This window comes from Tachysurus vachellii, chromosome 12, assembly GCF_030014155.1.
Source record: "Tachysurus vachellii isolate PV-2020 chromosome 12, HZAU_Pvac_v1, whole genome shotgun sequence".
Lineage (NCBI taxonomy): Eukaryota > Metazoa > Chordata > Actinopteri > Siluriformes > Bagridae > Tachysurus > Tachysurus vachellii.
The window spans coordinates 8,746,857-8,762,498 of NC_083471.1; the positions used below are offsets into that span (position 1 = coordinate 8,746,857).

The 15,642-nt window shown below is 43.4% G+C and overlaps 1 protein-coding gene across 1 annotated transcript; it reads right to left on the minus strand.

Annotated features, from left to right (window-relative positions):
- Positions 1-874: 874 nt before the first annotated feature.
- LOC132855022 (histone-lysine N-methyltransferase PRDM7-like) lies at positions 875-15,494 on the minus strand. The gene is made up of 4 exons (XM_060883732.1): positions 15,330-15,494; positions 14,563-14,834; positions 2,540-2,607; positions 875-1,001 (listed from the first exon to the last, which is right to left on the minus strand). Exons 1-4 carry the CDS (start codon positions 15,484-15,486, stop codon positions 875-877), a joined length of 624 nt encoding a protein of 207 aa, XP_060739715.1. The 5' UTR covers positions 15,487-15,494.
- Between the last annotated feature and the right edge of the window lie 148 nt (positions 15,495-15,642).

Sequence of the window (15,642 nt, forward strand, 5' to 3'; positions counted from 1 at the left end):
CCTCACCAACATGTCCATTAAAATCCGCTCCTATCACCACTCTCTCACCCGTGGGAATACTCTCAATCACCTCATCGAATTCACACTAGAATCTCTCTTTCTCCTCTAACTCACAACCTACCTGTGGGGCATAACCACTAACAACATTCAACATCACCCCTTCAATCTCTAACTTCAGACTCATCACCCTGTCTGACACTCTCTTCACATCCAGAACATTCCTCACAAACTCCTCCTTCAGGACCACACCTACCCCATTTCTCTTACTATCCACACCATAATAAAACAGCTTGAATCCTGCTCCTATACTACGAGCCTTGCTACCCTTCCACTTGGTCTCCTGTACACACAGTATATCCACCTTCCTTCTCTCCATCATATCAGCCAGCTCTCTACCTTTCCCTGTCATAGTACCAACATTCAGAGTCCCTATTCTCAGTCCTACACTCTTACCTTTCCTCTTCTCTCTCTGTCTGTGCACTCTCCTCCCTCCTCTACTCCTTCGACCAACAGTAGCCCAATTTCCACCGGCGCCCTGTAGGTCAACGGAGCCGATGGCGGTCGTTGTTAACCCGGGCCTCGACCGATCCGGTATGAAATTCTTTCTGACAACTCGCATGGTTAGATTTGGCAATGTTTTATGCCGGATGCCCTTCCTGATGCAACCCTCTCTATTTATCCGGGCTTGGGACCGGCACAGAAGTCACTGGACTGTGACCCCCATGGCTAGATTCCACAAGAGAATATTAATTTAATGTAAATTAAGCCATGTTAAGCCACACATACAAACATAAATTTGACTACATTAGAAAGTACATTGCATTTTTTATTTTAAAGAAAGGTAACAAGCCTTTGTACCGTCAATGTACACATCTTACATACCACACCAAAAGCTCTTGTCCTGGATAAATGGGTCGACAGCAACGATACAGAATGCGTCCTTGATACTGAAAGGCCACAAGATTTTGCATTCTCCATCATGACGAGCACAATTTACATACCTAAAAGTTGGAGGTAACGTGGCAAAAACAGAAACATGGTGAAACAAGGGAAACACAGATGCCCATATGTTAGAGATATAAACTGAGAGGAGGCAAGAAAAGCATACTGTGTGGGAAATCTTTTTAATAAAATAATTCAAAAGTACACCACGGACTAGGGGAAAGGTGAGAAGGAGAGAAGAATACACAGCAAGAGTCAAGGCCATTAGAAACAAGCAGGTCCTAGGCGTAGGTCATCAACAGTAGTAAACGATTAACCACCCCTATAGGCTAAGAATACACAGAAACCAACACACACACACATACACACACAGAGGCAGAAAGGACACGCGCACACAATATTAAGGCCCAAAACTGAGCAGAAGGGTTTAATAGGGAGATGCAAAATCATAAGGAGTCACTTCTTAATATAAAATGGTTTGACAGCATAGCGAGGAGGATATTGAGTCTTTTTGTTAACACGCCATGGAGCTTGAGTAGCCTGAGTGCGTGTGGATGGAGTTGGAAGAGTCTGAGTAGACTTGGTGACAACTGTAGCAGTCTGTGTCGAGACATCGACCCCTTAACAGCAGATGTGTCGCTGGGTCGACCACGACTCTCCATATCCTGGATATAATGAGTAATGACCTCAGTGAGAAGATCAGCAGTAGGTGAAGGTGTAGAGAGGACAGTTTCATCCAAAAGGTGTGCTACCCATGCGGAGATTGAAGCTAGAACACACCACAAATAGAGCCTCAGCAAGCATATACAAATACTCTGGCCACTGGGTTAATAAGTAAACCAATGACTACTGCACACCACATCCAAAGAGACTGAACAGTAGAAGAACAGGTTTTGAATCATATAGAAGAGAAAATGCTGGAGTACAAGAAAATCCATACATACCCATGAACAAGTGTGTTGTGCTGAGTTGTGTTGAAGAAGACCATAGAAAAAGAGAATGAGTCTAAAAGCACATAAAACCAACTTATAAGCTCCATGGCCTGATGACGTAGGCCCAAGGACTATGGGGACGGGGCCCCTTGGTTGGGAAATAATGGGAATTTAGAGGGCCTAATGCGTGGGCAAAATATTGACCCAATGTATGGGCAAAGCATTACAAATTGGAAATAATGGTAATTTCCTAAGCGGGTGAAACTGTGTACGTGAGCGGTATTATGATTGGATAACGAAGGGGGTATGGCAAAAAGGGGGGCATGTCAGAACTGTATATAAACTTATTGCAATCAGCAGTGCTTCGGTGCAAGTCTCGTCTACTGGACAAACTTGTATCCCTGGTACCAGCTGGTTAATTGCTGTCTATACGACTGTCAATAAACCTACCTCAACTGAATCCAGTCTTCGTGAGTTTGGCTGATCATTTCTTCTCTGAAATTTTACTTAGAACTGTTGTTTAAACTTATAGTCAGATTGCAGGAGCTAGCCTGGGCCAATGTAGGGTGGAGTCGGTTTTCTCCCACAAATGCCAACAAATAAGTAATTGTTAAATTAAAGATTTCATTCAAAATTAAGGACCCAACAACCAATGTATTCCTCACCTCATCCAGTTAGCATGCATGTCTCTCTTGGCATCTATGTATTCTTCGCACTGATTATTTGTGTATATCTGCAAAAAAGCCACATTTATATGTTGTTTATATGTTATATAAAATCAGCATATGGTATTCATCAATCAGCCACAGATAAAAACCACATGCCTAGTATTTTGTAGGACCACTTGTGCTACCAAAACAGCTGCCACTAAATTAGCTGCTGCTAATGTCTTAAGTCCTGCAAGTTGCAAGGTGGGGCCTCCATCAATCAGAGTAATACAGAGATTAATACGGATTTGGTACCCCCTTTGCAGCTACAAAGGCTTCAGGGCAAGCTTTCCACACAATTTTGGAGTGTTTCTGTGGGTATCGTTGCCCATTTGTAAGTCAGGCACCGATGTTGCACAAGAAGGCTTAGCTCACAATCTCATGTGCAGGCTAGTTGTGTTCATCTACACTAAACTCATCCAACCATGTCTTTATGTGTCTTGTTTTCTTCACTGGAGAACAGTCATGTTCTAATTCCATCACAGTGCCATGCTGGAACTACACTGACCCCTTTTTTAACAAATGTTTGTAAATGCAGACTTTACACACTTGTGGCAATGGGTCTGGTAGAAGTAGGGTTGCAAAATTCCGGGAATTTTCAAGGCTGGAAACTTTCCATGGGAATTAACAGGAATATATGGGAATTAACGGGAATATATGGGAATTAACAGGAATATATGGAAATAAACTGGGAATTTTTTAAAAAAAATGTAGAGTTGCCTATAACAAGGAACTTAAATGTAGTTTAAAAAATCTTGCAGCATAATTTTGTTTAAAACAACAACAAGATTTAATGAATTTGTACGCTGCATTCCTCAGTCACTTGCACACGGCACACTGCTTACTGGAGGGCCATTGAGGCCAAGCCCCCTGCATGTACTTGCATTCTTCCATAACATGCACAGTAACACTTTATTTTAGGCTCATTTAACTTGTTGCTTATTAGCATGAATATTAATAGAATATTGGCTATTTATTAGTACTTATTAAGCACATATTAATGCCTTATTCTGCATTACCTTATTCTACATTCTTAATTGTACCCAATACCTAAACTTAATAACTACCTTACTAACTCTTAATAAGCAGTAAATTAGGAGTGTTATCACATGCACAGATAATTTGACACCCCCCCACACACACACTCACTCCCCCCTGAAATAAAAAAAAATACTCCATATACCACTTAAGGGCGGGTTCACCTCCATTTTCCAGGCCTAAGCTTGAGAAAAAATGCTTCATTTTACATTTTGATTGGGACTTTTTTAGAAGGTCAAGGGTGAGGGATGCTTTCATTTTACAGCAATCATAGGGAAATATGTTTATTACAATTATTAAGTTTATTATGTTTATTACAAGCTTAATATTCATTATGCTTTTGTGTTACTCAATGAAAGTGTCACATCCGGGGATGGAAGGAGGCAGACCCGTACGCAGGATAGCTTCAAAAGAAGGGGGTTTAATAAACACAGGAAGACATGGACAAAAATGACAATAACTGAAACAATACAGATGATGACATTTAACAAAGACTAAACATGACAAAGGGGGAAACGTAACTAATGATCCGCACTGCATTCAGCAACTTAAATACAATTAAGACAATGACAACATTAGGAACAGGTGAAGAAACAGGGAGGAGCAGACGAAGGCGGGGCAGACACGTGACAACAACAACAGCACATGGCCAAAAGTCCAGGCTGAATCATGACAGAACCCCGTCCCGTCCCGTCCCGTCCCCCGTCCCCCCCAAGGCGCGGCTCCCGAAGCGCCAAACCCTGTCAGAGTCCAGGAGGGGGGGCGAGGCACATGGCGAAGGCAGATGGGGGGGAGCAAGGAACACGGCGAAGGCAAATGGGGGAATGAGGAACCCGGCGAAGGCAGATGGGGGAACGAGGAACACGGCGAAGGCAGATGGGGGGAGTAAGGCACACGGCGAGGCCGGTGGGGGGAGCAAGGCACGCGGCGAGGCCGGTGGGGGGAGTAAGGCACACGGCGAGGCAAGCGGGGGTAGCAAGGCTCACAGTGGCACAGCAGCGAGGGCCAAGCGACGTCCTCAGCCGAGCAGAGGGGCCGAACGACGTCCACAGCCGAGCAGAAGGGCCGAGCGACGTCCTCAGCCGAGCAGAAGGGCCACACGACTTCCATGGCCGAGCTGAAGGGCCGAGCGATATCCTCAGCCGAGCTGAAGGGCCGAATGACGTCACAGCCGAGCTGAAGGGCTGAGCGATATCCACAGCCGAGCTGAAGGGCCGAACACAACCCTGACACACCGCAGCCAGACTCATGTCCTGATGTCCAGAATACCAAGGGTGGGAGGGTGGGAAGGTCCATCGCCCTGGGCCTGCAGCACCCCCCGCGGAAGAAGTGCAGCGACGCCCTCCTCGGACGGAACCGGAACTGGAGCGGCGTCCTTCACCGGAAAAAGGGCGGGGCGATGCCGCAGGGCACCAAAAAACAAAAAAAGGGGCAAAAACGGGTTGGTGACATCCTCCGCGACGGAAGTGAGGCGACGACCGCCTCGGACGGAACCGAAAACTGGAGCGGCGTCCCTCACCGGAAAAAAGGCGGAGCGATGTCACCGAGAAAAGAAAAAAAAAAAAAAAAGACCTGAAGGACTGGCGGAACAGTCCAGGGGGAGAAGGGAAAAAAGCCGGTCCGAGCTGGAAGCTATCCTGCTGGGTCTGCTGGATTTTAAGGCGGATCATTCTGTCACATCCGGGGATGGAAGGAGGCAGACCCGTACGCAGGATAGCTTCAAAAGAAGGGGGTTTAATAAACACAGGAAGACATGGACAAAAATGACAATAACTGAAACAATACAGATGATGACATTTAACAAAGACTAAACATGACAAAGGGGGAAACGTAACTAATGATCCGCGCTGCATTCAGCAACGCGGCTAACTTAAATACAATTAAGACAATGACAACATTAGGAACAGGTGAAGAAACAGGGAGGAGCAGACGAAGGCGGGGCAGACACGTGATAACAACAACAGCACATGGCCAAAAGTCCGGGCTGAATCATGACAGAAAGAATCACTTAAAGTTCTACTTACAATTAAATCAGTCAAGACGTCATTTTTAAAATTTGTATTACCTTGCCTGCATGTCTGCTTATGACCAAACAAAATGTTTATTTGTTTGTATATGATATAGTTTATATAAATTTCCCTATATTTCCAAATAATTCATATAAATTCCTGTAAATTCCCATAAATTCCTGTAAATTTCCATAAATTTCCAATTTGGAATATTTCCAAAATTCCCCAGATTAAGTTCCCGTGGAAAGTTTCCGGAAATTTACCGGAAACTTTCAGCCACTTTGCAACCCTAGGTAGAAGCAACCAAATTCAATAAAGAAGAGATGTCAAAATATCTTTGTCCATATAGCGTATGTGTTAATGTGACATTCACACGAATGACAGGACCCAAGGTTACCCAGCAGAACAATGCCCAGAACAATGCCCGCCTCTTCCAGCTTGCCTACTCCCCATTGAACATCCTGGTGCATTCACTTAACCAGGTTATAATCTTTTGATGGAATATATGATTCCAAATCATACTGCAACTGGATCCTGGACTTCCTGACTGGGAGACCTCAATCAGTCCGGATCGGGAACAGCATCTCTAGCACCACCACACTGAACACTGGAGCTCCTCAAGGCTGCGTGCTCAGTCCACTGCTGTTCACTCTGCTGACTCACGACTGTGCAGCAATGCACAGATCGAATCATATTATCAAGTTCGCCGATGACACGACCGTGGACTGCCTGGTGTAGAGCCAACAACCTTTCTCTGAATGTGGATAAAACTAAAGAGATTGTTGTGGACTTCCGGACTTCAGGAGAGCTCAGAGTGACCACTCTCCTCTGAACATCGACGGATCATCTGTAGAGATCGTCAAGAGCACCAAATTTCTTGGTGTTCATCTAGCGGAGAACCTCACCTGGTCACTCAACACCAGCGCCATCACCAAGAAAGCCCAGCAGCGTCTCTACTTCCTACGAAGGCTGAGAAAGGCACATCTCCCTCCCCCCATCCTGACCATGTTCTACAGAGGGAACATTGAGAGCATCCTGAGCAGCTGCATCACTGTCTGGTTCGGGAACTGTACGATCTCGGATCGCAAATCCCTGCAGCGGATAGTGAGGACAGCGGAGAAGATCATTGGGGTCTCTCTTCCCTCTATCATAGACACTTACACCACACGCTGCATCCGCAAAGCCAACAGCATTGTGGATGACCTCACACACCCCTCACACACACTCTTCACCCTCCTGCCATCTGGAAAGAGGTACCGAAGCATTCGGGCCCTCACGACCAGACTGTGTAACAGTTTCTTCCCACAAGCCATCAGACTTCTCAATAACTGAACTGTACTGTACTGAGCACAACATACACACACATCATCTGTATGGACTGCACAGACCCTCACAAAACACACACACTGACACATCATACTGTTTACATGCTGCTTACAATCCATCAAACTGTTTGCATGCTGTTTTGCACACTTTTTCTGCTGTTTTTGCACAAACTGTCCAACATTTCAGCTGTTTTTGCACATATTGTACAATATTTCAGCCATTTCGCACATACTATACAATATTTGTCATTTGCTGTTTTTTGCACAATTCTATATATTATCCCAAGGACCTGCTGCTAAGAAACTGTGTTCATTCTAATGTTACTGCAAGAAATATTGTTTGAACATTCAATATTCACATACAGTATATACACTGGTCGGTCGGCGCTGTTTCTGTTACTGTTTACTGTTTATTGTCTTTTGTGTATTGCATTTTTTGTACTTTTTGTATTGTCTTGTGTCTGCACTGTCTTTTGTCCTGCACTGTCTTTTGTCCTGCACTGTCTTGTCTGTCTTGTTTGTCTTGTCCTGCACTGTTTGCCCCAGGTTGCACAGTTGCACTTTATGTGGCTCTAGACTACTTATAAGTGTGGTGTCTTCTGCTTATGCACTTGCACTGTTATACTTCAGTAAAACAATAGGGGCAGTATGGGGAATGAAGGGTTGAGAATGTGAAGAAGAAGAAGAGAAGTGAGTGGGGTATGAAGATGAAGAGTGTTGCACATGTTACGTGAACGAGTGAAGTAAAGCGTTGTTCCGCTGACCTTGATTGCTTCTTTTACTAATACAACACAATACCACAAATTGGCGACGAGGATGGGATCGTCAGCACCATTTCCAAACCTTTTCTTGCCTGTTCCGGGAGAACCTGCAATCCCTTTCAAAACGTGGGAGCGGATGTTTCAGAATTACTTACTAGTCATTGATGTGGAAGGACAGGAATGGTCGGAGGTCAGGAAACGAGCTCTTTTATTGCACTGCTTGGGCACCGAAGGTCAAAGAATCTTTTATACATTGCCGGACACGGGGGATACAATGGCCGCTGCTATTACTGCTTTGCACACTCATTTCACGCCCAAAGTAAACGTGGTCATGGAACGACACACATTCCGGAAACGAGCACAACAAGTCGGCGAATCGATAACTCAATACGTTGCTGCACTGAGAGAACTGTCGTCTACTTGTGAGTTTACAAATGCTGATGATATGATTCGGGATCAGCTAGTGGAAAATGTAAGCAATCCGCGAATCCGTGAGAGACTTTTGCTACAGGATAAGTTAACACTGACAGATGCTATTACAATTGCTCAGCAAATTGAAACCGCTGGAGAAAATGCAAAAGTAATGTCGAGTACTCAGAACTTTCCGGTGCAGACCGTACGAGTCCAGGGAAATACTAGACGCCGTACAGGAGGATTCAAAAACAAATCGCCTCCTCAGCGACCATCTGCCTCTTTTACAGCTGCTTCAAAGGTGACTTCAGCTACACGCTGTTGCTTTCGCTGCGGCTCGGACCAACATCTAGCCAACGCGGTGGAATGCCCGGCAGCCAAGGTAACATGCAAAAATTGTAAGAAAAAAGGTCATTTTGCACGGGTCTGTAGGACTACGCAAACGCATTCAGTACATGAAGTCGCGATGCCTGAGTATACAATGCTGTTAATTCGAGACACAAACGTGAATACTAAACTACAGTGTACAGTGGAAGTGCAAACGGGTGCAATTTTGCGATCTGTTACATTGACTGTAGATACTGGTGCTTCAGTTTCCGTACTGCCTAAAGTCATTTATGAGGATTATTTCGGAAAAGTACCCTTACACCCACCTGCAGCGCGATTGGTTAAGTACTCGCGTACTCCAATTGATGTGCTAGGTTGCATGCGCGCAACTGTGAAAAAAGACTGCAATACATGCGCTGTGGATTTCTACATAGTAGAAAAAGGAACCGCGTTGATGGGAATGGATCTCATAACTGCACTACAATTATGCATTATAGGGGATAAGATTCTTTCTGTGCCTGTCACAACTGCAAATGCCGCCTCTTCGGAGTCAGTACTTCATTTATCTGCGCATGCTGAAAGGCCCTCAGTTGGATGTGTCACGGGATTCATGCACAAAGTGAAAATTTCAGATGCTGTCACTCCAGTTCGACAAAAGTTAAGACAGCTGTATCTGTGGAAATTGAGAGGCTCCTTTCTGCCGGTGTAATAGAACGCATTGATGCATCACCATGGGTTTCACCAATAGTGGTGACAATGAAGAAGACAGGTGGTATAAGAATGTGCGTGGATTTGAGAGAACCGAATAAGGCGGTGATAGTAGACTCTTACCCCTTGCCTCATATGGAGGAATTACTGACTGCTTTGGCAGGGTCCACAGTCTTTTCCACAATTGATCTGGAGAGTGCGTACCACCAAGTACCTTTGCATCCAGAGAGTCGTGATCTAACAGCTTTCATTACACATGATGGACTGTTTAGGTTTTGTAGAGTACCATATGGCCTGGCTTCTGCACCCTCAGTGTTTCAAAAAATGATGGAGTGCATACTTAAAGGCATACCAAATGTGCAGAACTATCTTGATGATGTCATTTGTTTTGGACGCACTGAATCTGAACATGATGCTGTGCTTAACACAGTGCTGAAAAGATTGCATGCGGCTGGATTACGACTAAACGCACAAAAGTGTAAAATTAAACAAAAGGCCTTGCGCTTCTTGGGACATTTAGTGACTGCACAAGGTGTTCAGCCTGACACAGAACACTTACAAGCCATAGTACAGGCTCCAGCTCCTACAGACGCAACTACCTTGCGTTCATTTTTAGGCATGCTCTCTTGGTACAGTAAGTTTATACCCAACTACGCTACCGTAGTCGAGCCGTTACGTGCATGTCTTCGCCAGGAAGGTTCTTTTCAGTGGAACAGTGAGATGGAAAATTGTTTTGCTGCAGTGAAGAAAATGTTGGTTGCAAGTCCAGCATTAGCCCTTTACAACCCTTCCTTACCGTCTGTTATATCGACCGATGCTTCGGATTATGGTCTGGGAGCTGTGTTCACGCAAATACACCCTGATAACACTGAACACACAGTTGCTTTCGCTTCAAGAACTTTAACTCCAACTGAAAGGAAGTACTCCACAGTGGAAAAGGAAGCGTTAGCTTGCATATGGGCAGTTGAAAAGTGGAGAACATATCTGTGGGGGCACAGATTTACGCTTCGCACGGATCACCAAGCTCTAACTACCTTGCTTTGTACAAAGGGCGCTGACAGAGCCGGAATGCGAATAGCAAGATGGGCTGCACGTCTCTTGTGCTTCAACTATGATGTTGTTTATCGTGCAGGTCCCTTGAACAATACAGCGGACTGTCTATCAAGACTACCCTTGCCAGCCGATACGGCTTTGGATGCAGATCCTGAGCCTGAACTTGTTGCGCTACTTTCAACGTCACAGACTGCTGTTACTGCTGCTGAGTTTAAAGCTGCTTCACAAGCTTGCCCTGAACTTTCTGCTTTGCGAGCCCAGATTAACAAAGGCTGGCCTACTTCAGCAAAACCACTGAGTCCAACATTGCTGCCATACTTCAAATTGCGTCAGGAATTGTGTGCCATGGACGAATTGGTGCTTAGAGGTTCACGTTTCTTGGTGCCAGTGGCTCTACGCAGAACACTGGTCACTTTAGCGCATGAGAACCATCAAGGAATAGTTCGGACGAAACAACGCTTGCGAGAGTTGTATTGGTTCCCAGGCATGGACCTTATGGTTCAGACACAAATTGCTACTTGCGCACTGTGCCAAGAGTCGGACAGAACTGCAAAGACTTCTGCTTCTCCATTACAGCCAGTAACTTTCCCTGCAGCTCCTTGGTTGAAAGTGGGCTTAGACATAGTTGGACCGTTTGAGACCGCTGCATATGACTGCAGGTATGCTATTACACTTACTGACTACTACTCTAAATGGCCGGAAGTTGCATTTACACCGTCAGTTACAGCGTCGGCTGTAGTCGGATTTCTGAACTCTGTTTTCAGCAGACACGGCAACCCAGAGTGTCTGGTGACGGATAACGGTCCTCAGCTGATTTCTTCAGTCCTCTGTGACTTTCTGAACGAACGAAATATTGTCCACATCAGAACGGCTGTTTATCATCCTGCTGCTAACGGAGCGGTGGAGAGATTCAACAGAGTGCTTAAAGACTGGGTGCAACTGATCATACTGCAAAAACAACAGTGGAAACAATCAGTCTTGGACTTTTTGCAAACGTACCGTTCTACTCCACATGCAACGACTGGTGTTTCACCGTTCGAACTGTTATACGGTAGGCGAATGAGAACTAAACTTACTGTATTCACGCCGTCTTCCAGTAATGTCCTGGACAAGGTTGTCAGAGAGCGAGTGTTAACTCGACAGGAGCAAATGAAACGGTACTTCGATGCCAAACATGGGGCACGGAAGCCTACTTTTCGAGTGGGGGATAGAGTGCGTGTACGCAAACCAACACACGTCCCCAAAGGACACACAAAGTTCACAAAACCTGTGGAAATAACCAAATGTGTAGGCCCTTGTACATTCAAGTTGTCGGACGGACGGACGTGGCACTCATCTCAGTTATCCTTGTTCCCTGAGATACCGAAACAGCCGTCAGAACAGTTGGCTGGGGAAGTCCCTGTTACAAAGACAGATACTGGACAAAATACAGAAAGACGTTCCGCTAGGCAACGTAAACCACCTACCTGGTTAAAGGACTACGAAAGTAAATAAGAGAGTGGTTACTAAATCTGGTGTATCGAATGTAATTGATGCAGGTACAATAGTTCAGTTTCTTTAAGGAACAGTTATTCTAATGTATTAATGCTTAAAGGTGTATATGCAATGGTGGGTGAACATTTCCTTATGTTAAGTTACCTCAGGATGTATTGTTACGTAATGGGGGAATGTGGTGTCTTCTGCTTATGCACTTGCACTGTTATACTTCAGTAAAACAATAGGGGCAGTATGGGGAATGAAGGGTTGAGAATGTGAAGAAGAAGAAGAGAAGTGAGTGGGGTATGAAGATGAAGAGTGTTGCACATGTTACGTGAACGAGTGAAGTAAAGCGTTGTTCCGCTGACCTTGATTGCTTCTTTTACTAATACAACACAATACCACAATAAGTCTTTAGCCCTGTTTTTGTTTTATGTAGCACCATGATCCTGGAGAAACGTTGTCTCATTTAACTATGTACTGCAACAGTTTTATATGGTTGAAATGACAATAAAAGCTTCTTGACTTGACTTGACTTCATCATACCAGGCAACCTTCTTTATGTGCGCCATGGTTCAGTTCTGATGCTCAATTTTTGGTGTTGTACAACATGTGCCATCTGACTAGTCTGTAACTCCACAGCTCCACGCAAAGCAAGCGGTGATGTACTTTGTATTCTAACATCATACCCAGCATAAACCTTTTTAGCAATTTGTGCTACTATAGCTTTTGTAAGGGAGCATTCAAGCTAACCTTCACCATATCTGCATCACTAAGCCATCGTCATCCATGACCCTCATGCCAGGTCAAAAATTGTCCTATCTTGGACCACCCTGTGTACTAACCACAGCATACCAGGTGCCCTCACAAGACCAGACATTTTTGAGATGCCTTGATCCTGTGTCATCAAGCCAACACAATTTGGCCCTTGTCAGAGTTGCTCACATGCTGTCTAGCATATCTCACACCAAATGATAAGGGCCATTGTTATAGGATAATCAATGTTATTCATTTTACCTGCTAATCTTTTAAAGTTATGACTGACTGCTGAATGATTGATCAATATCCTCTTCTAAAGTTTTTAATGTAGCACATAGTGTTTGTGGTCTCAGACAGTTACAGACAAGTATAGCTGTTTTATAGTTATTCTATATAATTGCTCTTTTTGTTTAAATCACAAAGTAATTGCATGCAGTGATAAAAAACTTTATTTTGTTCTGTTGCCCAATTCTAGTGACACCACAGTAAAGAACATTTTAATAGAGGCGCAATCTTTGCCAAAAGAAAATAGGAGGCATCAGACAAATCTGAATGTTTCTAGAGCTGGTAAAGGCAATCTGGACAGGACTGTAGTTGTAACAGGCCTCTTCAGTATTGCATAGAAATATGTTACAATGCCCACATTTTTTTTTTTTATAAATTTTTTTTTATATATATGTTAAAAAATATTTTTTATAAAGAGCAACCAAATGTATGTTACATTTAATAAAAGAAATAATATGGACAAGGGTCTAGAGGAGACTCCTTAGGTTAACCAAAGACTCAGGAGAAACAATGCTGGTTCCACCCAGTTTGTACTCTTGCACAAAATAAGAGGCTATGAATGTATACTAATCAAGTCAAGACGTTTTTTTTATTATTAAATCAAATATATATTTGATGCAGTAAACAGCAAAACAAAATGTTTTTCCAAGACATGTAAACATAAAGAACAGTGAACAGCAGGTTGGAGCAGCACTAAAAAGTAATGTATAAAGATAGCAGTATTAGTGCAGAGTTGAACAACTGAATGTGTGTGTGTGTGTGTGTTGGCCATCAGTCCAGTCTCTGAGAATTAAGAAGTCTCTTGGCTTGGGGAAGAAACTGTTAAAATTGTTGGTACCTTTTTCTATCCAGCAGGAGGGTGAAGAGTGTGTTTAAGAAGTGTGTGGGGTTATCCACAATAAGGTTGGCATTGCAGATGACAGCGTGTGTTGTACATGTCTGTGACAGAGGAAAGAGAAACTCCAATGATCTCAGCTGTCTTTACTATATGCTATCCTTTGGGCTTTTCTGGTAATGGAGCTGGTGTTGAGGAATCTTGACTCCACAGAGGATCGGTCAAATATTCATCTGAAAATGGTAGGTCTGTGCTCTACTGAAGTCAACAACCTCTTTCGTTTTGTAAATGTTCAGAGACAGATTGCTGGCTCTACACCTGGCTGTTAGCTGTTGCACATCCTCTCTGTATGCTGAAAGAATAGAAGTTAGAGTTCACGGCGTGAACAGAAGTGGAGTGAGGACACAGTCGTATCGGGAAGTCGTGGCCTAATGGTTAGAGAGTTTAACTCCTAACCATAAGGTTGTGGGTACGAGTCTCGGGCCGGCAATACCACGACTGAGGTGCCCTTGACCTTCTGCCCTTCATTACCACTATCATCAATAGATCCATAGCATCTGGTCATGTACCAACTACCCTCAAGAAAGCAAGGGTTATTCCCATCCTAAAGAAACCTGTATCAGACCAGTATCACTTCTCTCGAAAAAATTTTTGAACGCATTGTCTTTAATCAACTGTCTGTCTCCCTCTCACAGAACAGTCTGGCTTTAAAGCAGCTCATTCCACAGAGATTTTTGAAAATAAAATAAAATAAAAATGTATATGTTTTTATAGATTTATAAAATGTGGATATTTTTTGCTGAATGCGTCATTGTTGTTTTATCTTTTGTTCCATTGCAGGTTGATCTGATCTGTTGTTTGATCATTATTGCTTGTTTAGAAGAAAAGACATAAAAGGACACATTATCACAAACATATTCAGTAGTGTACTCCATTTTATCCAAACACAGAGGAACTTCCAATTAGTATTTATAGTAAATGAATAATAACTTACTACCCAAGAGTAGGCACTGTTCATGGCTTCTTCTCTGTCTACCATCTGTCCTTGATAGGGTCCAAAGTGTGCACCCACTGGAACAGTCTGCCCCTTATTAAACACACCCAGACCTGAGTCAGGAATACTGGACTTCTGAATCTCTAATCCAGAAGGAAGAGTTTGTCTGGCTCGGTCAGCGACCCCCATGGGAACAGGAGTATCAGGAATGAAGGCTGCTGGACCATGAACCTCACACTTTTTAAAGAAGTAGGACTGGCAAGCTTCACAATCTAGAAATGGGGATAAATGATGCCCAAATTATTTAAAATAAACTGCATCTTTTGTGTTTATACATTCATACCAAATAATTTATCCCACCAAAATCTTCCAGATTTCTCAGAATGTAAAATCATACCAAAAAAAAAGTGAATATTGCTAAGAATAAAATCAAGGCAGACAAAAAGACAAAACAGAATTTTACGGTTGTAATATGAACAGAAAAGGTACTAACCTTCTGTAAAGTGAACAGAGAGATTAGGTGACTTATATTAAGTAAAAACTATTTTTTTATTATGTTTACAAACGCTCTTAAGTGCTTAGTGGCTGTTCCATGTTTCCGATACAGAGAGACCAAACAAAGCTGACAGTTCACACTATCAATCAGACACAGCAGCTCAGTTCTAATTGCCTCTTATTTTGGATTTTTATTGCACTATATAATATGTAGGAAGAACAATCAGTGAGTGTGTTACTGGGCTCCAGACTAAAGTGTTTTGATGTCTTACAGAGGAAGTCTTTATCATCAGCTTCTTCATTTTTAATGGGGATTTTAACTTCAGGTGTGTTGATTAAGCTGTTTCCATAGTTACTGATGCTTGGCTCCAGGGTCTCCTCTTTCTTAACACTGCCTTCTGTCTCTCCATCTGAAGTTTCTGTTTTCATGTCCTCACACAGCTAACGATCAAACAACAACACCTAAGAAAAGGTGCCTTGACCTAAGAAAATGTAAGTTATACATGACTACGGACCACAATGGGTAACACCCAAGACAATTTTCTATAAAAGGTGGATTTCTTACATCAACATTCATGATATGAT